Source organism: Micromesistius poutassou (genome assembly GCF_964030765.1).
Source record: "Micromesistius poutassou genome assembly, chromosome: 2".
NCBI lineage: Eukaryota > Metazoa > Chordata > Actinopteri > Gadiformes > Gadidae > Micromesistius > Micromesistius poutassou.
Genome location: NC_140272.1, coordinates 1,944,510 through 1,965,817, shown reverse-complemented (window position 1 = coordinate 1,965,817; position 21,308 = coordinate 1,944,510). Strand labels below are relative to the sequence as shown.

General features: G+C 43.9%; 1 protein-coding gene across 1 annotated transcript in view; it reads left to right on the top strand.

The window, feature by feature from the left end:
• LOC311339148 (receptor-type tyrosine-protein phosphatase gamma-like) overlaps positions 1-21,308 on the top strand; it is a gene marked incomplete at its 3' end in the record, with an annotated part of 78,047 nt that overhangs the window by 15,667 nt on the left and 41,072 nt on the right. The window contains exon 2 of the mRNA XM_084464520.1: positions 684-788. Coding sequence (XP_084320646.1) covers positions 684-788 — 105 coding nt within the window. The remainder of the gene's footprint in view (positions 1-683; positions 789-21,308) is intronic.

The following is a 21,308-nucleotide window of genomic DNA, read 5'->3' as shown; positions in this document are numbered from 1 at the left end:
TGTTCCAGAATAATTGATGTTTATGCTCGTTCCATTTTTCTTTCAGCCCACAACAGCACCTTATTAATGTGTGTACCATACCATCATGTACCGTATCTGTGAGTAGTTTGCACTTCATACCAGAGGAATTATATCCTCTGATGGAGCCTGCACGAAGAACACCTGAGCCTTAATGTATTTAAAAAAACAACAGTGGATCCACTGATCCCCGAAGAAACCCCAGAGTGCAGTGTGTGTGTGTGTGTATGGAACGTATGGTCCACTACCACGGGGAAACAAAATGGGGATCAAAATAAACCATAATTCCGCTCATGAACGTAATGCACGGGATTGAGTACTCTGCTGCAATCCTCCTCCAAGTTGCACGTCGGATCTACCGACGCCATGGACGGAGGGCTTCCAGCTCCACATCCAAGTGATTAAATATTCAGCGACGGGAACACACAAGTTAGAAACCCGGGGCCAGGCCCCCGGCACTATTGAACTCTGGGTCAACGGATCAGTGTTGCGATCTGGGGAATATGTTCGTAACGCTCATGTTTGAAATGAGAAAGTGTAACCATAGGCCCCCCCCCCATCTTGTGTACAGCTCCTCTCGGTCCTGGCGGCTATAGGAATATGGAATATGTGCTTTAACGTGTTTTCAATGTATCTCCTCATACTTGTGTGTTTACCTCCCACAGTGGCACTGGACGGCCAGCCTTACCATGGTGGACTAGGAGTTTACGAGCACCGAGACGTCAGGAGGGAGAGGAGGGCGGCCGGAGATGCCTATTGGGCCTATTCCAGTGAGTCCTTATTCCCCCCCCCGGTGTGATTCCTCTCTGACATGTTCAGCTCTGTCGTGTCAGACTCGCGTCAGTTCTTCCTCATCGCCCGCTGACCTCGCGGTTTCGCATTTTTCTTTCGTTTCATATTCTCCTAGCCTGGCTATTGCCAGACCAAGCTCTATCGTAGATTGCACGTTGGTCTGGGAAAGCTGCTGTCATTTTCTTCAGCACAAGAGGCGTGATCAACGGGCGGAGTTAAATTGACTCTGTGCGCAATTGGCTGCTTGCCGTCGCTTCCCTGTCGTCATTGTGTTAAACCAGCCAATAGCGCGCCAGGGGGGAAAAGCCAGCTTGGTGATTGTCTCCCGCAAAAACGTATCGAAACTAGAAAGAAATGTATTGCTCTTCTCCAGACCCTTCTGCAGGGCGAACTCAACTCTTTATTAGGTTGGAGAAATGGCTTTTGTAGTGACTTTAACTCTTTTGTGTGTGTGTGTGTGTGTGTGTGTGTGTGTGAGTGTGAGTGTGAGTGTGAGTGTGAGTGTGTGTGTGTGTGTGTGTGTGTGTGTGTGTGTGAGTGAGAAATATTCAGGTCATTTCATGTGTTTTTGAAGTTGTCTCATGCCATGTTTTTTGTATATTCTGCAAAAATGTGTAGAAAAAGAAATGCATTTAAGTGGGCTACTTTTTTTTGTTATCAACTTAGCCTAATGGAATGGCTTGTCCATGGCCAGTTAAGCTGGCTGACTCTCAAATAAATATGAAACTGTCTTGAAGGTTGTTTCATTTCATCTAAATAATTGATTAAACTCTGCATTTAGGTAACATATTTCATAAAACAAAAGACAGGTTATCACTGAGGACATGCGTGACCTTGTCTGCTTCTCCCTCTTTTTGGTTTCCGTTTAGTTTCCCGTCATTGTTTGCTTAAATCATGAACACAATCACCTTATATAAACGGCAGGGCTGTCACTGTGTGGGCGGGTCCTGCGCTTGACCCTTTTCTCTTTGTAAGGAGTCCACATCTCCATGGGTTTTAATGGTATTTTATAAATGAGTACAGTATATGCTAAAGATTACATCTTTTGTTATTTGTGTGTTGGGCGTTTCTCTCAATTTCACTTTAAATGCAGTTATCAGTTGCATCAGAACTCAGCGTTTAATATAACACAAGGGTAGGCCATTTATTTTGTAATCATTTTTGGTCGTATTTGTTGAAATTCTCTTTACATCCTGACAGCAATCAATGTGTGACAGAAAATGGGAGAAAAAACCCTGGTGTTTGTTGCTGTCACAGGCCTGTAAAAACCTGCCTATCAATTAATTTGGCCCAAATGTAATGATTTGATGGCCTTCCTGTGCTTCCACCAGTACCTTCCTTGTGGGGGCGTCATTGCGCACGACCAGAGTCTTCCACAACATAGACATGTTAACATAGACGCCACAGTGACCTTTTGATCCCACCGCCATATCGGAGAGGCAAAGACTGGCCTTTAATCAACTACAAGTAACTGGGGGAACTGTGGTTCTTCTGGATAAAAAACACTCAAACGTTTACATTACTGAATCGATTTTAATGAGTTAAAAAATAATTATATATATATATACAATTTTTATATAAAAAACAATGTTTTAATATGAATATAAAACGACTTATGGAAATAAGTTGAGAATGGTAAACATTAAAGTATTTTTTATCCAGAAAAACGCTCCCCTGTTTACTTGTTCTTGTTTACATGCCAGTCTTGGCCTTTGAAATATGGTGGCAACATTGATGTACAGCAGAAATTGGTTGAAGCAGTCAATGCGGCCTCTTTGTATATATGTCAATGTTCCACAAGGCTAGGCAGACCTTATGCTAAAGCTAGCAAGCTACTCATGCGTTTTGCAGGAGTAGCTTTGCCTTGGCCTGAAGGTAGGGATGGGGCTTCTTCGTTTGGATATTTAAGAAATCTCTTTAACGCTGGTTCCTCCAAATTGCCTGCCCTAGCTTTAATTCAATTTAAAGATTTTCTTATTGAAAAGTGAAGTCTACATTATGTGGAGTTATTCTATTAGTCTTGATCACCATGGACATCTTACTAGACTCTGGCAAATCACAACAGAACTAACAATTAATTACAATGTCCTTAAAGGCAACATTTTCTTGACAAATATAATATGTATTCATACGGGACCTATTATGATCAGTGTTTGAATGCCAAATAACCTTTCCAGCAGTTTCTTACCCACATTGTCCATTACATTTGAAACTATAAAGAACATTCCCTGCTCTACACTGGTAGAGCAGTGTGTGTACACACATCATATGCCAACATGTCAAGCACAGGCCCACATAACACAATTTATCAGTGAAATTCTTTGCCAAGAGACTCAAAGGGATTTCAGAATGAAGGAGTCAAAACCCAGATGGTTAACAGTGCAGGAATGACACATCTTTTTTTTTTTTGTATTCAGCAAATTCAGTTTGCTGAATACATCCAACCACGTAAGAATGTGTTGGCATTGAGCCATAATTAACCGAAACAGGAATATTAATTTCACATACTGTACAACTGCACATGCAATGTGAGAATATTGTCTGATGGTTATGTTTGTTCCTGTCTATTTCCTTCCTGACTTCATTATCATGTTTCTTTGTAATTGATTTCCATCTGACTCCGTTTAGCGTCTGCGTGAGTTTTTCCGCAGACAGAGGGAGCACGGGGGATCTAGGCTCGGGTGTAAAAGTGGAGAAAAAAAGAAAGAAATCAAATTGGTGCACATTGCATTAGCATTTCTGTCGTTTTATTACCGGCCAGTATTTTGAACTCTACACACTCGTTTAAAGTTTTTTAAATGAGTGTCTCTTTAATGACATTCATCATTGTGTCAACTTTGTGCTGCCGCAGAGGCAGCACAAAGATCTGACAAAGATCTGATAGATCTGACAAAGACTTATTTTGGTTAAATGCTCACAGCCTCTATTTGTTTTACTTTGGTTTTAAGGCAGGGTTTTATATATATATTTTTTAAACGGCAACAACGACAACAACAATGGGGAAGTCAATGTAATGGTTAAGAAAAGTGAATCATGGAGGTTATGGCTCTGTGACTGTGGGACCTGTCGGAAGGGTGGGGTTATGAAGTTCCAGTATTTACTCTGGAACTTCCTGGAAGTGTTTTGACTCCGCATATAGGAGGTTCGCTGCATTCAAGTACCAATATCACCCTGCCCTTTCCTCTAAGTCACAGAAGTTATTTTTAAATTGCTTTTGTTTGAACCTGTTGTCAAAATGCATTCACATTGACAATGCAACCCAGTATAGTACAATACAGACAATATTTTAAACCTTAATACCAAATGTGCTATAGGCCTATAGCATTATTTGGGTTTTGACACTTGCTATGGTATGTTCATTGTTAGGGTGGGTTGACTTTTGTCATTTATGTCTGTCGCAGTACCAGCACATTCAACGTACGTTAACTTTACTAGTTATATCCCATTATTAATCTTATGAGCTACACCTGTGTGTTTCCTGCGGTGAAAAGGGCCCATTCATCGCATATTGAAGAAGTCATCGATCCATAGTAAGCTAGCATCTGGACACTCGGTTACCCTCACCAGTAAAGTCCAGTAATAAAACGTATATCACATCCATACACCTTCCAACTCAACTCCGCCACTGTCAGATGGTACCGATGTGTTGATCCGTAGATGGGAGTGGCCTATTTAACAATCTTGCATCTTGCGTTGCTGGGTCAACAACACAACGCATCACCAGCCCCGACGGGAGAGCAAGCTGCCTCTCTGCAACTGAAAATAGAAATGTGGAGGAAACGCAGAAATGTCCGCTGCTCCAGGGCTGTAATTAGCATCCTCCAGTGTGAATAGGACACAGGCAAGCGTGCCCTAGCAGGCAAACACTCTTTTTAACGGCTTTGTGTTTGGTTTTTGTTCCTTATAAATATTCTGAATTGAAATGCGCCTGGCTGGATGTGTCTGGCTCTAGTTGGTTGGCTTCAGTTTAAGACTGTGTGGCAAAGAGCAGCATGTCACCCCTGGCTATTAAAGGTTAACAGTTAGCACGGAGGAAGCCATTGTATTTTACGTCCTCTTAACGTTGCCGCTGCCAATCCATTTATAAAAACCTTTTGGGTAATTGTGACGGAGCAAAACAATAATTAAATTTTTGGGCCTTCTTTTTGTGAAATCACTTTAATTTTCTTGGAGGAAATAATTTTAATTGTCCCACTAATACTGGTACACAGTCCTCTATGTGAAACACAAGGAAGGGAAGGCTGAGTGCCAAACGTAAGGGCGGTGTAGGGAGGCTTTGCCTTCTGTGTGCTCAGGTTATGAACTGCAAAGAAAGTTGCCCTGAAATCCGCAGTAATTTGATTTGATGTTATTTAAGTGTGTGTGTGTGTGTGTGTGTGTGTGTGTGTGTGTGTGTGTGTGTGTGTGTGTGTGTGTGTGTGTGTGTGTGTGTGTGTGTGTGTGTGTGTGTGTGTGTGTGTGTGTGTGTGTGGGGCATTTTTCATATGAGAGGTGATGTGTTACTCACCACTCCCACATTAACGGGGCTACAGATCATTTATCACCTTACCTTATCTGTGCAGGATCTCGCTATACCTCTGCCGGCGTCCCTGCTATTCCTATCTTCGTGCTTCTATTCCTCTTCTTATTGTTGGCTTTTAGGCCAGTATTATGAGCATGTTTTTTCCTCCTTTTGATTGCTTTCTTGTAACAACATTTGGGAGTGCTGTACGTGTGGGCCTGGTGAAAATTCCCAAATGACATTTCTCATTACAGTACGGCAATAACCGTCAATATTTGTTTCAGGTTGTTTTTTTTTCTAATATAAATGACAAGACCTGTATATAACTTACACGCTTGGAAGCGGCCACTACACAGTTTGTTGTTTTGGTGTTTTTGTTCTGAAACGGCCGTGGCACTTTTTCGCTGCAGATCATTTGCATGAGGGCCAGGTTCAACAATAAAAGGCCATGAGGCGTTACATGTTCCCCAGATTGGAATAAACCCCAGAAAATGTAGACCATGTAATGATGTGTAGGCTGTCGCAAAAGATGATTTTAAAGGAGTCAAAGAAAAAAAATTGCCTTTGAACAGAGGTTGACACACACACACACACACACACACACACACACACACACACACACACACACACACACACACACACACACACACACACACACACACACACACACACACACAGAGTATCATATAAACATATCTAAACATTTGCCTGCAGCCATGAGTAAACGCCTATGGCAATTATTTTCCCCACATCGCACCCAGGATTTTTTTTCCCCCGGTAACAGTATTTTTCCCGCATCTGTAGTCACGTCCCTCCCCTCCGATGACGAGCGCTTAACATACCATCATCAATATTCGTTCGGTCTTGCTGATGGTGGTTTATCAACCTGCAGTTGTACCTCTGCTAATGGTCGGTAAAATTGAGAGGTGCAGAAACTAATTATTAAAAATGAATTTCACCAGGGCTCGAGCTGACTCATTATTAATCTTGGTTATTGCTGGCAGTTCAGATCAGCCTTCTTGTGCCAGGATTGGCCCATTTGTCTGTGTCAGGGGCAGGCCCCTGACAGATGTGCCAATATGACGGACTCAGTTCTGTGGTGGGGGAAGAGGCCTCTTAATTCTCTATGATGTATCGCACTGGCAGCAGCCAATTTGAGACAAAATTGGGCCCAAATCATCTCGCTTCCCACTGCCTCTGGCAATCTGTCTCCTCTCCGATGAGGTAAACCCATTTAGGATGTAAATAAATTAGGGATTTGGGAGCCCTGAACTAATATAATATATCATTAGTGAGTTTCTGTTCTGGTTTTGCTCACCCTGGTACAGTATATCCTCTGCTCGGCTTCTGACGTCAGCAGTGCAAAGTTACAGAAAATCGGATCAACCGCACATGAAATCGGATGATGCGTCGTTCTCTTTCAAAAGTCGGATTTTTCCCTCTTCCAGTTAGTCCTGATTAATTCATTAGACGGACAGGTTTGTAGTGTAGCTCTAATTAATTTTATTTCCCAGTAATGTGTCATGGGGTCCTGATTGCATGTCTTGGTGGCAGATATGGGGCCTGGTTGGGAGCTAGATTCACTGTAATGGATGTGGACACGCCAGGCCCGCTGGGAGAGTAATATTGAGGAAGTGTTGGATTGCCAGCCCACAGGTTTCCCCCTCTAATGTTGTTATGCTGATGAGCTTGAATACGCTAGCTAGCAGCTCAGCATATTTTTAAACTCATAATGATGATGAGTTACTTTGTAATGAGTACACATCCTCCCAGAGGTGGTGGCCAAACTGCAGGGGGTAGATAACATAATATTGGTTACGCGGCGGCGGCTATCAAAGACTTAAGCATTCGCACAATAGTGGGCATTAATCAAAAGGTGAGACGCCTGTGACTTGATTATCGCACACTTTTTGGCGAGGTTAATGCGTCTTTTAGAATGGCCGTCTATTGTCGAATTGCATCGAGAACAAACGGCCTAATGGCCTGAAAGCCGTCAGGCGGTTAAGAAAGGCATAACGCTTGCCTCCTATGTTGCGGCAAAGGTACAAAAGAGGTCTTTATCTGCCGTGTTGTGAGGAATAAAGAATCCGAACCAAGAAAAGCAAACAATTGTCAGCAGTATTTAGCGTTCCTGTTTTGGTCAGTGACTGTGGGAGAATTTGACTGTACCCATAGAAAGATAATAATCATATTCTTGCCTTATATGCTATATGAATGAGTTAAGCGTGGAAAAGCAGTGAGTCTCATAAATATATCATCCTATGTTCCGCGCCACCAGTATGTTCTCATATTCCTTGTACAATATAATTCTTCTGAATAGGTCGAGATAACCCATTTGTTTAGCAACTGTAGTGAAAGGAATGGTTGGGGAAGGCGAGGTCAAAGGATGAGGGGAACTGGGTGTTCCTTCATGAATAAGGGAGGCCAGGTAAAAGTAGGAGGGAAACTGGCACAAAGGCTTTTCACCAAGACATGGTTGTGCTTGAAGACCATGAACATAGCGGGAAAAAACAGAAGTTGGTTGATGTTGAAGCCATGTATTGGCGTTGTTTGATTAAAAACCCTGGGTTGGCAATCCAAACTGTTTGCGAAGCTGGAGAAGCAGGTGTTCTGCAAAGCTGCCCGGCTTTTGTATTACTTTCATTAAGTTCTAAATAAAAGTCTTAAACTTCATTTAGTTACTTGGTTTTCTGATCTCTTTTCTTGGTAGAGTTTAAGTGTTGTATTTTCCACAACCTGACTCCACAGCTTATTAGACAGTTTATCCTACACTGTTATCCCAGCCTAAGAGAATTACACCGCTGACTATTGATTTCCACATTGGGACGCCAAGTTATAATGGGTACTGATGGTTGTGGGGGATACGAAGTTTACGTAATTGTTTCCCCTGATTAGCTTGCTGCAGTGGTGTGTGTAATGGTCCTGGATCGAATGAGGGCGGGGGGTGGGGGGGGGGGGAGAACCAAGTAGTAGCACTGATTTGCTCCTTTCCACTTTCCACTTTTTTTGTACTGCCCATGACTCTTGGGAGTAATGAAGTTTTTTGTTTATTTAAAAAAACTCATCCTTTGCGGTTTGATCAAAACGTGTGGGAGGGGGTGCCTTTGGGTAAACATAATTTCACCTATTTATCATAATTGCAGTACAAGGAAGCCTTTTTGAGTTCTGCTTAATCAAAAGGACTAATGGCTCCAGGTGTAATTGTTGCGCTCAAATTGCGTTCATGGAATTCAAAATGGCCCTTTCCCATTATTACCCCTCCCACTTGAAGGCAAATTGTCATGGAGGCTGATATCATGGCTGATTATGCTCCCTTCTTTAACAATGGTGAGCAGAGGGCTTCCACTCGTGATGTTATGCCTTCAATGTATTGACAGGCAGTTTTGTAAGTGCTCTCTTTGTGAATACCTTTTTAGGGTTCCTCTTTCTCGGTAAACATATATTTGCTTAAATTTGTATGGCATTGAGCGGGGAAAGCATTTACTTGTGTAATGTCATTCAAACAAAAAAATATACATAGGTTGGTTAAATGACTAGGGTCCTAGAAAGGGAATAATGATCACAGACCCTCTGTTTGTTTGTGTATTTCTTTTTTTCACACGGCAAAACAAGTCCTCCAATCAAAGAATTGGGGCACTGTGTGGCTTCTCCAAAGCCCTGGAGTTTAAAGTGGGACATGAATGGAAGAGCTCTTTGCCTGCGTCAACGGCTTTTTACCAGATTTTTCTTACTAATATTTTTCTTTTCAACTTTAAACTACTTCCTTGGTTTCCCTCTTTTCCTTTCACTTCAAACGCTCATCTATCTCCCGTAATGCTGCCCTCGACCGGGGGGTGGTGGGGGGGGGGTTTGGTGCGTGCGTGCGTGAGTGCGTGTGTGCGTGTGTGTGGATGCAGTAGGGGGTGGGGCACGGATGAAACACAGGTTGGATCAAGGCTGGATTTCTTTAACAAAATGGCTGTTCATGGTTCTTGTTGCATGAAGACGTCCCCCCAGATGATTGTTCCGCGGTTTTGTGTTTTCTGGCCTAATTAGTCGTTTTGGGGTACCCCAGGCTCAAACCTGCGCGCTTTCCCCTTGTCGACTGCCTCCTTCTCCGCACAACGTAGCCGCTTTCTAGTCCCTCTTGGAGATGACACATGTATCCACATGTGCATAGAAAGAGTCTCTCCCCAGTGAGCTCTCTCTCTCTCTCTCTCTCTCTCTCTCTCTCTCTCTCTCTCTCTCTCTCTCTCTCTCTCTCTCTCTCTCTCTCTCTCTCTCTCTCTCTCTCTCTCTCTCTCTCTCTCTCTCTCGCTGTCTTTCACTCAATCTCTCTGTCATTCCCTTTCAAGCCGTTAAAATTCAGGCAGTGGATCAATGTTGGACTCTTCAGAAACCATGTGAATAATTAAGCGGCGTCCTAAAGCTTTTAGGGATGTGAATAGAGGCCGCTCCTTGTCCGTGCAGCCAGTTAATGACCGCTTGAGTAAATAAACAAAGCGTTTGCTTTGGGTCAAAGTGCCTCCGTGCTTATCAAGAGGCTCCTGAAATAATACCCAGAGCTCATTTACCGACGTGTTGCGTGTGATTTGGTTTTTCCCCGTCACCATGCCAATGCGCACGTTATAAAAACCTTGGCTTTCGGCGATTAGGCTTTAATCAAGTGTTCAAAATAAAGGTGACGTTTTTTTTAAACCACCCTATTTTTGTGCAATGCGGCCATTTTGTCTTCTCTTAAGATGGGGTGTGTATATATAAATGTGTACTTCTAGGCTACTACGTAAGTGGATGTGCTCTAGTTTCGAGAGTGATAGAGGGACCCGGGTGGGCCACTTCCTTGAGTCTTCCTTGACTCCCAGAATTAGGCGTTCTTTGTGTTTCGCGGTGAAAGGTCATACACCAGAAACAGGGTTTGTTACCCTTTAATCAAAAACATCAAATTCATTGAATCTCGTCTAAACTCGCCACAGAGAATCGCAGTCTGGTAAAAAACAATGCATAATGAATCCCTGCGACGCCGTATGAAGGCGCCGATGGCTTTCAGACACCGTGGGTCTGCACAGCGTGATTACTGAGCGTGTTTGTTTTCACACCGTCGCTGCCGCCGACAAATCAGACGGCAACACTAGGTGCTCTAATGGAGGGATGGGATGTACCCGCGCTCTCTCTCGGCTGTCAAAACAACACCGCAGCACGGGTGGGTGTGTGTGTGTGTGTGTGTGTGTGTGTGTGTGTGTGTGTGTGTGTGTGTGTGTGTGTGTGTGTGTGTGTGTGTGTGTGTGTGTGTGTGTGTGTGTGTGTGTGCGAGACTGTTAGGGGACGGGGGATCTGTCACCGCATCTCTCTGCTGTGTTTGATGCTCTATTTAGTGTTCACCCCTCGCTGTGAGGGCACCCGGACCTTGTGACAGGCCTCTGCAAGTACTGACAGGTCGACATGCGAAAAGTGTGTGTTGTGTGTGTGTTAGTCCGTCCCAGCGTCTCTCTCTCCCCCTCTCCCCCCCCCCCGGGGAGATGGACTTGTGCCAGTCTGTGTGTGTATGCCTGGTCCGGTTCATCGCAGTCCAATGACCCATGGCGCCACCGCTCTAGCGTCTCGCTGTTGGGTCCCTCGGTCCCGGGGACAGGTCCTTTGTCGTGGGCAGGTCTCCGCCGCTCCGCTCCCCTGACCTTGGGGGACGGGAGGATGCGTGGCGTCGAGCTCAGCTTCCTGTTTCAGGTTGTTTTACTGCCATGCATTATTGAACAGTTTGAGAGGATGTCTTAACCATTTGAAAGATTCTGACTCCTCACTATAGCCAACGCATAGACAGACGGACACAGGCACGCGCCCACTTCCTTTTGTGAATATGTATATTTATAAGCTGTGTGGCTTAGCGGTGACTATGTCCAAATGAAGGCCTGCTTCTTATGTTTGTGTGGGTGTCCTAGCGCTCCATTCTCCCCTCATGCTGTGTTGCTTTTGACTCACGGACTGAGCTCGGTGTCTGTGGCATTGTTTGTTTATAATGTGCGTTTTCAAGGATCCCTTTGGGTTTACTTTCTTTTCCTACTGCCGCTTACTGCATGAACTCTAAACTAGAGCGCCCTAATGTGTGCACTGGGGTGAACAATAGGCAATGAGTATCTGTCCAAAAGCCGCCGTCGCAGTTGTGTCGGAAATCTACCAATGCATTTTACACAGGTGGGCTGCGTATCTGTTAGCAGCGTTAGCCGGCGTGTTTTGAGGAGTTGACTGATACGAAAAGCTGTGCCCTTGGAGTAATGTAGCGTCACTAATCACTGTTTCACTCGGAGCCTCTACAGAGGCCATCCCTGTTCTGCATGAGAGACTCTTCACCTCTTTCTTCTGTTTGCAATTAGCAAGACCTTACGCTAATAAGGTTTTTTTGGATGTCAGTTTACACACTGACGCTCTGAGTATCTTTGTTGTTTGACCTTTTTTACTTGGGCTGCGGTGTGTGTGTGTGTGTGTGGATATGGGGTAGTGCACCGTCTGGATCCAGGATCAGATCGTTCCGTGGTATGAATACAAGGACACACGCACTGTTGTACCGTGAAGCGTGCAAGCAATGGAAACCTTGAATAAAAAAAAATAAATGTATACAAGCCCGCATATATACAAATGTATTCAATGGAGAACATGGTAATGTTATTACGTGCAACAATATGATGCATTACATTTAAGACCGGGTTCAACTTTGTTCCATCAATCTTATTTGTAAGCTTTTGATGCACAGTGTCTTCAAGTTCACTGTGTTCATCTTCATATTTCCTGCCGCCGCTATGAGGAGGGTGAGTTTTGACGACGGTTATGGTGACTGGCATGGCGTTTGAGAAGATGAAGGACACTGATGAGGTTGTTGCAGCATTGATCTCGCCGTCAGACTATAGCGTTCCCATTTACATTCCGCCCGGCCCTGCGCTTCCCTCGCTCGCCTTTTCTCGCAGCCCCACGCGTCCGTCAATATGAACATTGACGAGCACTGCCGATGGGATGATAAGTATGTCTGCCTGTTGACTACAGCTGTGAACAAAGTGTGGGGGGGGGGAGACGTGTTTGCAGCATCGAGGTTCGATTCATTCATATGCAGCGCAAACTGGCCTGCCTCGTGAGATTAGCCTCCGCACCTGCATGCAGAAAGACTCACGCAGTGTGAATCCAGCAGCAGGCTTGGTGAATTTCTCCAGAAATAGGGGGCTTATTCATAGCTGCCGCATACATGGTGTTCCCAGTCAATCTTGGGCCCGCCAAACATACCTTCTGTGCCTTCAACTGTACCTCCTAGATGGATGGTCTCGACCAAGTTCTCAGACGACTACACCCAATTCCCAAAACCTTTCCAAAACACATCCTTGTTGCACCTGTGGCTTGAGGAGACGTTCCGTTCCTGAGAACACAGCACAAAATCGTGTGTGTGTGTGTGTGTGTGTGTGTGTGTGTGTGTGTGTGTGTGTGTGTGTGTGTGTGTGTGTGTGTGTGTGTGTGTGTGTGTGTGTGTGTGTGTGTGTGTGTGTGTGTGTGTGTGTGTGTGTGTGTTAGAGAGAGAGAGAGAGGCTCTGTGTGTGAGTAATCACCGCCTGGGACGAGTTGGTCCAGGTGGAGACGGTCACCCAGACGGCACCGGCAGGAGCAAACGGTGAGCAAGGTGTGTGTGCGTCTGTGCGCGGGGCGGACATCGTCAGGGGACGACCGGGCGACCGGCCAGACCTCGGACACGGGGCCTCAGCAGGAGACGGGCGTAGGCGTGCGAGCAGGTGAACCGCCAAGAGAAGGTGGCAGGCCGGCTGGACATGGGTCAGAACAGGGGCTCGGCGGGGTGGGGTGAGGGGGGGGGTGGGGGGGACCGCAACACCGCTCGAGGGCAAAGCGCTGCACAACGCAGACAGGCCGACACCGCAACACTGAGATTAGACGGGGCGGGGTGGACACCGCGGGCACGCAGGGGGGGGGGGGGCGCTGTGGTCACGCAAACGCCGTCTATCGCGGTCGACTCGGCCCCTGACACGAGACAGGGAGGGGCTCAGAGCCGCCAAGAATGAGAGCAGGAAGAAGTAGGTTTTGGATCCAGCTCATCAAGTGTCCTGCTTTGTTTTTATGTCGTGTTGTTCTACATACAAGGCAGGGTGTCAATAAAACACAGACAGCATCGCCGTTGTCTTTTGGAGTAGAAGGAATGATACGTTTGCCTGGTTAGGACTGTATGAGTTTATAGGTGTGCAGGAGTGCCTCTAAACACCACTTAAGAGTTGATTGGAAGTAAATGGAGAGCGGAAAGACCGGGGGGATAATATCGCCCAGTTGTCTTAGCAGGACTCCTTGTTGTGTGGAAGTTGTAGGAGGAAGGATATTGCATTGCAGTAATCGAGCCTAACTGGAACACATGGAGCCGCGTCCCTTCATCTGCTGTGGAAAGCGTTGGCAGACCTCTAGCAATCTTTATAAGATGGAAAAATCCAGTTTTTATGATGCTTTTTATATGCTGATCGTAACGGAGCGCGAGGGTTGAAAATAACACTAGGACTTTTGACTGAGGGGTTTCGAGAGATAAAGCTTAATGTGACTTCTTCAAACGGCTCTTTGTTGCCTGGGGCCGGTGATCAGCAGCTCTGGTTTTTTTTTATTATTCAGTCGTGTGGAGATTGAGAAGCATTCATCTTCTAATAGGGGAACAAGCATGACATCTTCTGGATGTCTGAAGGATTATTTGGTTTAACTCGATTGTGTCTGTATAAACAATGACTTGGGGCCTGTAGAAAACATTACGTGAGGGTTTATTTTGTGCAATGTAATGCTTGGAAAACAACAGCATGGTCTGCCACTTAACTATTCACTGTATTTTTTGTGTTCCAGTGGAAACGGAAAACTTGTCTGGTTTTACACATTGATCCGGCAATCGTTTTTTTTTCTCGATTTACTAATTGATCCGGGAAAATGTAATCGAACTATTCAGACACAGTGTCCTGCTTGTATCCTGCTGTTCGTATTCTAGCCCAAGACAAAAAGGCACTATTGCTTGAAGGTAAATATTGCTTTACCATTTCAGTCTACAGAATAGTTTGTGTCCATGCCGTGCAGTGTTACTAACCCATGAAAGGATGAGGGTTTTATGAAACGCCCTAGCCGTAAGAAGTAAGGTACTTATTAAATTAACTTTGAAGTTAAGCCACATCACCTGAAGGAACAGAAACTGGAGCAACCGCTGTGTATTTGGGATGGAAGCAGTCCTAATGCAAAGTAAACCCTATCAACACCCGATAATCTGGACCACTCTCTAAAGATACCAAACGGGAAACATTGCACAGGCCTACAGAGCATCGACATAAGTGACGTATTAAACAGAACGTAACTATAAAAATAACCAAATGAATTATTTAACGCAGCGTTGTGTTGAATAATACCACCTTGTTTTGTGAGATGTTTACAGATTGTGTGGGAGGTGAGTGTGTTCTGTGATTTATCTACTACCACAGCTGGTTATATTAAATGCATCTGTCTTTCGGAACCAGTGGAGTGTGCTAAGATACATCTAAGCCAACTGGCTTCCATGCGGTGGAGAGCATGCCATTACAGGGGGCGAGAAGAGAGCAATGACAAGAATATTGGACTTATTTCCATGGCACTACCATTTTTGAATGTGTCTCTGCTGAAAGCCACTGGGCACCACAAGCCATGGCACCGAAGCAGACCTGGGGAGAGTGTTGATCAAAAAAGGCATGCAAAGTTTTTGGGGGAAAAGAGCCAAAGCAGCTTTTTAGGTGGACCCTCAAATCCATTAAGGCATTCTTTTTGGGAAATATATATATATATATATATATATATTAGGGATGCACCGAAATTTCGGCCACCGAAAATTTTCGGCCGAAAATGGCCCAAAAGCGCATTTTCGGCTTATCACCGAAACAACACGGCCGAAACAGGAAATTGTGATGACGCAAACAAAAACCGCGGCCAGCACACGCTTGTCTGGATAAGCGCCTCTGCGCCAACATCCAGCTACAACCTTGTTTTCATCCAAACGAGCCGTCTTTAGCGACGGCTCGCTATGAGACAGCTTCTATGAGCTGTCGGCAATCAGGTGCGAGTTTAGGGACCGTCCGCAAAGTGCCGACAGCTTCTATGAGCTGTCGGCTATCATCCGTGAGCTTAGGGACCGTCTGCAAAGTGCAAAACGGAAAACGGTGTTGTTGTTTTTTCAGTGCTAAATAAATATTTTTATACTTTTAATAATTGTAATTGATTTATTCTTTGAATTGCAATGCCTTGATTTTAGTGAGGTTAGTACACAGTCATAGCTATAAATGCAATGGTAGGCCTACTAATAATTGGCATAATAATTTATTTCAGTGTTTCGGTTTTCGGCCTTGGTTTCCTAATTTTCGGTTTTCGGTTTCGGCCAAGAATTTTCATTTCGGTGCATCCCTAATAAATAAATAAATAAAATATATATAATATAAATATATATATATATTTATATTATATATATTTTATTTATTAATTAATAAATAATAATTATATATATATATATATATATATATATATATAATTATTATTTTTTTTAACAACGTGTTTAACACGTCAACATAGTGCCCTTTGGAGCGGGAAATTAAGATACAAGGGTAGATGTGTGAAGAATGATGTTTTATTAACAAGCGAATAGCTATCTTTTATATTTACTGAAGGGAGAAATTAGGCCTAATTTGTCTGGTGGGCCGTTTCGGTTATGGCAATCTATTAAAAGGATACGCTCCCCCTCATAGTGGGGTGTGTGGCTAACACGGTGCCTGCAATATATCGAACAAACTGAAAAACTAAACCTAGAACGAGAAGGAAGTTGACATAAAGCTCTAAAAACAATTTAGAGGTGGCTTGCCTCAATCGTGCACAGAATAATAATGTTTGCTGTCATGGAATGACTTGAAAATCACATGCTATGTTGCGAATCCGTATCCAGCTGCTCTCTGCCTGTATAACTAAATAGCCCCCACATATTTCTGTAGCTATGTTGAATGGCTGTGGAGCTCCAGCATCTTTCTATACTAGCTATGTAGAAGGACTATATCCAACATCTGATCTCTCTATAGCTAGTATGTAGAAGGACTGCAGCCGCAACATCTTTCTATAGCTATGTATAATTACTGTAGCTCCAAAATCATTCTAGATCTATGTAGAATGAAGATGCGATATCCTGTACCAACACAGAATTTGAAACACACAAACAAATAACAAAGCAAGTATTTTTCCCAGAAGAACTAATGACCTGTGGGATGACCCAGTAGACAGGGCGTGTTGCCCACCCCCTTTCCATAACACCAGAGATAGAATGATGACTTATTAGCGTTTTATGGTTCAGTCAGAGCGATTGTGTAACATTGCAGGCAGGTGTTGGTGGTGGATTCGTATGCTACCATCTGTAGCCTTGCGTAGGGGGTTGTAGCTGGCTGCCATTGTCATACACGCATTGTTCATTGCATCACAGCATTCTTGTTTCATGTTTGTGCTCATTTTAGATTTCAGCCATAGGCCTTGTATATTTTTGATGAATTCAACTCTCAGCTGATATGGAGACCTTTTGTTTAAAATATGCTTCCTTTGTTCGTTCATTGAAATGGGCTGTTAATTAAAAGAAGGAAATTAAAAAGTAATACAGCATAGCGTATGCATACTGAATAGTTAGTTTATATCAATGGCCGTCTGAAGATCTATTTTCTGTGTACTCCAGTCCCTGCTTTTCAATATTAATAAAGACTCTGTATTCAAAACAATACGTTTCACGGTAGCTCGGCCTATGCCCCTATTTTGCAGCTCTCTCACTGCAATATGAGCATGAATTTCACATGATGCTGCACATATTGTACATGCATCCGGCTGTGGCCCTATGGCAATGGATAGCCTATTTTATTCATCAGCACACTCACATGTTGTTTTATATTATCCTGCAAAAATGTTCATACATTTGTTTTCTGAGGCAAATGTGTTCAAGGTTCTCCACACAGAATGCACTTTTCTTTTAAAGCCCAATAATAGAATAATAGTCAATATTGAGTAAGGGGGGAGGGTCTTGATGGTTTGCATCATTACCACAATTAACCCACACATAAGAATTGTTCTGGTTTGGTTTGCCACCCCAAGGGATGAATAAGGCCTCCATCCAATTGAAATAACTCAACAAGCCTGAGTCACTCATCAAGCTGTTGCGCTGTTTGCTGAAGTGTCGAGTCAAGGGTTTAAATGGCTTTATAGCGCTTCTTGTTATCTTTGGGTTTTATTTGTACAAAGTACATTTTATGCGGGGGCTCGTTCTACCCCGGGTCTCACTCTATTGGCAGCTCTATTAGATTAAGGGTCTTAAGTGCTTTTCCCAGACACCTAAATGGTGGCTCTTGAGGTGTTTAGGCTGAGCAAAGTGAAAATGTTAACATTATCTAAGCAAATTCTTCACAAATGGCATTAAAGGCTGAATATATATGAAAAGACCTTCTGTGCGTCTGTGCTAATATCACTGCATAGATTGGTACGGTATCAAGATATGTGCACCAGGCAGGTGTTGATTAGGCTAACATCAGTGTTCTCCTTGTATCTGGAAGTGTGTGTGTGTGTGTTTAGAATCCAGTCAAGACCTTTCTTCAAGTCAATCTTTTCACCGCTCTGTGTTTGTTGTTGTCTTTTGTGAACTGTTCTTATTTCCCTTTCAATCAGTCATCCTCTATTTGACACAGACTCCAGATCTGTGCGACGTGCTCTCAAAGTTTTGGAGACTTGTTAGTTGGCACCCGATCCTGCCGCTCCCACCGAACCGCAGTTACGCACAGACGTTCACTTGTATCGCCAGTCTAATGTTTGAGCTTTATATTATGACAAATTTCACCATTCATTGGATCACATCTCTTTTAATTGCTAACATTGGACCTATAATATGGGGGGGAATTTTAAAACTTGAAAAAAAAAAATGGTTAGGGCATCCGCTCAATTACTAAATACTAGTACTAGTGGTTACTTAATGTGTTGTATACATGAAGCTCATTGCTTGGCTAGCATTTCCATCTTATCAAAAAGTAGGTTTGATACGTCATGTTAGTTAACAAAAGCTTGTTAAAGCATTCAGTGCTTTGGTTTTGTGAAAGTTTAAGTAATTCCTATAACTCGTAATTGATCTTCTCAATGTAATCATCTTGGGCGGGACCTGATATTGAAGTCTGATAAGGGATCTGATTCATGGCTGTAATGTGCATTTTGTGCCTCGCTAAGCGTTGCGTCGTTGAGAGCGTTTCAATCTACGGGTTCTGTGGTTGAGACTGCGTCTGGTGTTCTTATAGAAAAAGTAATGGTTCTGTCAGGGGTCAATGGTTTTAATGCCGGTCGACGTGCGTGTGCACTGTGCGGCAGCTCTAACGGTGTAGTCCTAGAATCGCCCAATCATGGATAACGTTTAACAGTACTACTCTGGGCTTAGGCTATATCGTCAAGTAATATGAGTTTAATAGTTAACAGTGTCGGCTAAAACCAAACAAAACAAACACTTTCCCCGGGACAAATTAAGTACCCGGAATCTGAAATGTGTTTTGGGCAGATGGTGAATCTTCAATGGAACCTGCTGGGAGTGCTCCTAGGAGTCCTCTTTTGTGGAAACCTGTTGAGATGGACATCGTATTGGCAGTGGTTCTGCATTCTATAGAACCCTTTGTGGTTTGGAATCAATTGTTGACTACTACTGGGCCCAGGCCAGATGGAAGGGGAAACGCTCCCCTCATGGGAAAGAATGTATTTATGGACCCATTTTTTTTTTCTTCTTCTTTACACAAGAACCCGGATATTCGTTTTGCAGGCGGGGGGGCCCGTTGTACGTATGCTGAGAGGCCCACACCCAAGAACAGGAAGCCTCAGTTTCTAACACAGCCCACAAGATGGAAGCAGATAGCATCAAGGCTAAACAATATTTTGGCTCTGGCCTATTCTCGTGTCCAATTAGACTGCAATGGGTGTTTGATTTACCACTTCCTGCACCTTCTTTTATGTGTTTGAGGCTGCTGTGTGGAACACAATGACCCCTGATTAAAGATTGAGTCTAGCCTTGGAGACAGCTTTGGCGCCACACTTATCAGATCCCTGCTGTTGGGTACCAATTGCTACCCCCAGCCAACTGGTTTGGGCCAAATCACACTTTTCTGGTTGCCCTGTGTATAGGATTCATCCAACTTATCTTTTTGGCATTGCAATATGGTGGAAGTGATACGCTGATACTCAAGTCTACTATAAGTCCATTATAATTAGTCTTTTATTTGAAATACTAATAATAATTAATAATTATTATTCTTAGTTATTGTTATTATTATTATGGTAAAAAAAAAATACAAGTGAGGAACTTTCAATTCTCTTAACCACAATCAGGTCACGGCTTGCTGGTCAAAAATATTTACTTTCATATTAATTTCATATATTGTCTTTCCAAATGTGTGTGACGCTAAGCACTGGGATATTGTCTTGAGAAGGATTTCCTGCCCACGGCATTTGACCAACATTTAGGCCTACTTAACCGAAAAAGCGCTGTTGCCCTACACTGAGCCAAGGCAGTGTCTGCACTCTGCACACAGTTTGACATCCAACACGTGCGCGGCTACGGCAGAGGGCACGACCATCCTTCAGTCTGAAGGGACGGCTACAGGTCGGCAAGATGGCAAAGCATCAAAGCAAATAATGTGGCACCTATTTATATCCGCGGTATTAAATCACATCTCGCCTTTAACGCCCGCTCACCGCAGAGATCTCTTTATCACCAAACTAACATGCGGCGCTGCGATGGGAATCCGTCTCCTCGTGCGCTATATTCCATGCTCGGATTAATAGAATTCTCCCTGTTTAATAGCCTGCTGACCTTTAACTAGAAACATATCCTGGGGCATTCGGTGTGTGACCGAAGACTGATTGTTGTTCTTTCCCCCAACCCTCACCCCCCCCCCACCTCCAACCCACCCCCCCCCCCCCCCCCCCACCCTGGGCTGTAGACGTTGGCTGGGAGTGGAGCCCTGTGCCTCCTTTGGTGGGAGGCAGGGAGGAGCGTGAGGTCACTGGCGGCCCGCTCGGCCACGTCTGGGCATGGGAGATAAGGGCTTCAAGACAATGTTACGCAACCTGAAATTTTCAAACTGGGGGCTAAACTCTCAAACGGGGTCTCTTTACGGCAGACCTTTTTAAAAGGAGATTGCGATGGTCAGAGATTTGGGGTGGAAGTGCTGGTGGAAGTGTTCTTTTACAAAGCCGGTCTGTGCGACGCCACGTGGCACATGCTACTGCCTTCGACGTCACTGTTCACGGAGTTGACGGGCTTCGTCATTTGCTTGTTTTTGCTTTGGATTGTCATGGGCAATCTTAATACACTGTATTCAAATGATTACAATAGCGAGTTATGCATTTACTCAGGCTTATGCGTGCAATATATTTGCTGAAATTTGAAAGGGGGGGGCAATCTTGTCATTCAAAAATCTATTTTTAGGACAGGTGACTTAAATCTGTTTGTGAATAAACCAATCCACTTTCCACATGATGAAAAAGAATAAACCAATATTTGTGTTTGCTCAACCAACATGTTGTATCTATAAATACCCTCGGAAGATTGTTATGAGCATGAAAATGGGTTCTGAAAGAAAAAATACTCAATCATGTTTGCCAGCGCAAGATTGACTGACTTCACGCATCGCTAAAGTGTGACGTACCATAATGTGTTTCAATTACAACATTCTTATGCATCGATTAGACTTTGCATTGTGACGTCAGCCCTGATTTGGCGTGGAGTATAACAAAGAATGGCCTATTTATGTGAAGCACTAGGGAGTGATGGATGGCGATTGCAGATCCCACTACAGTAGGGTAATGAAGCTGATTAATGTCTAAGTGGAGTGCCACTTTGGCCCACCCCAGGAAGCAGAAACAGGCGGGAAACCTGTCTCATAATTTAACTGCAGGGGGACAATCAATTAATCAAACGTTCAACTCATTGCATCAGCATTGAACCAAACTC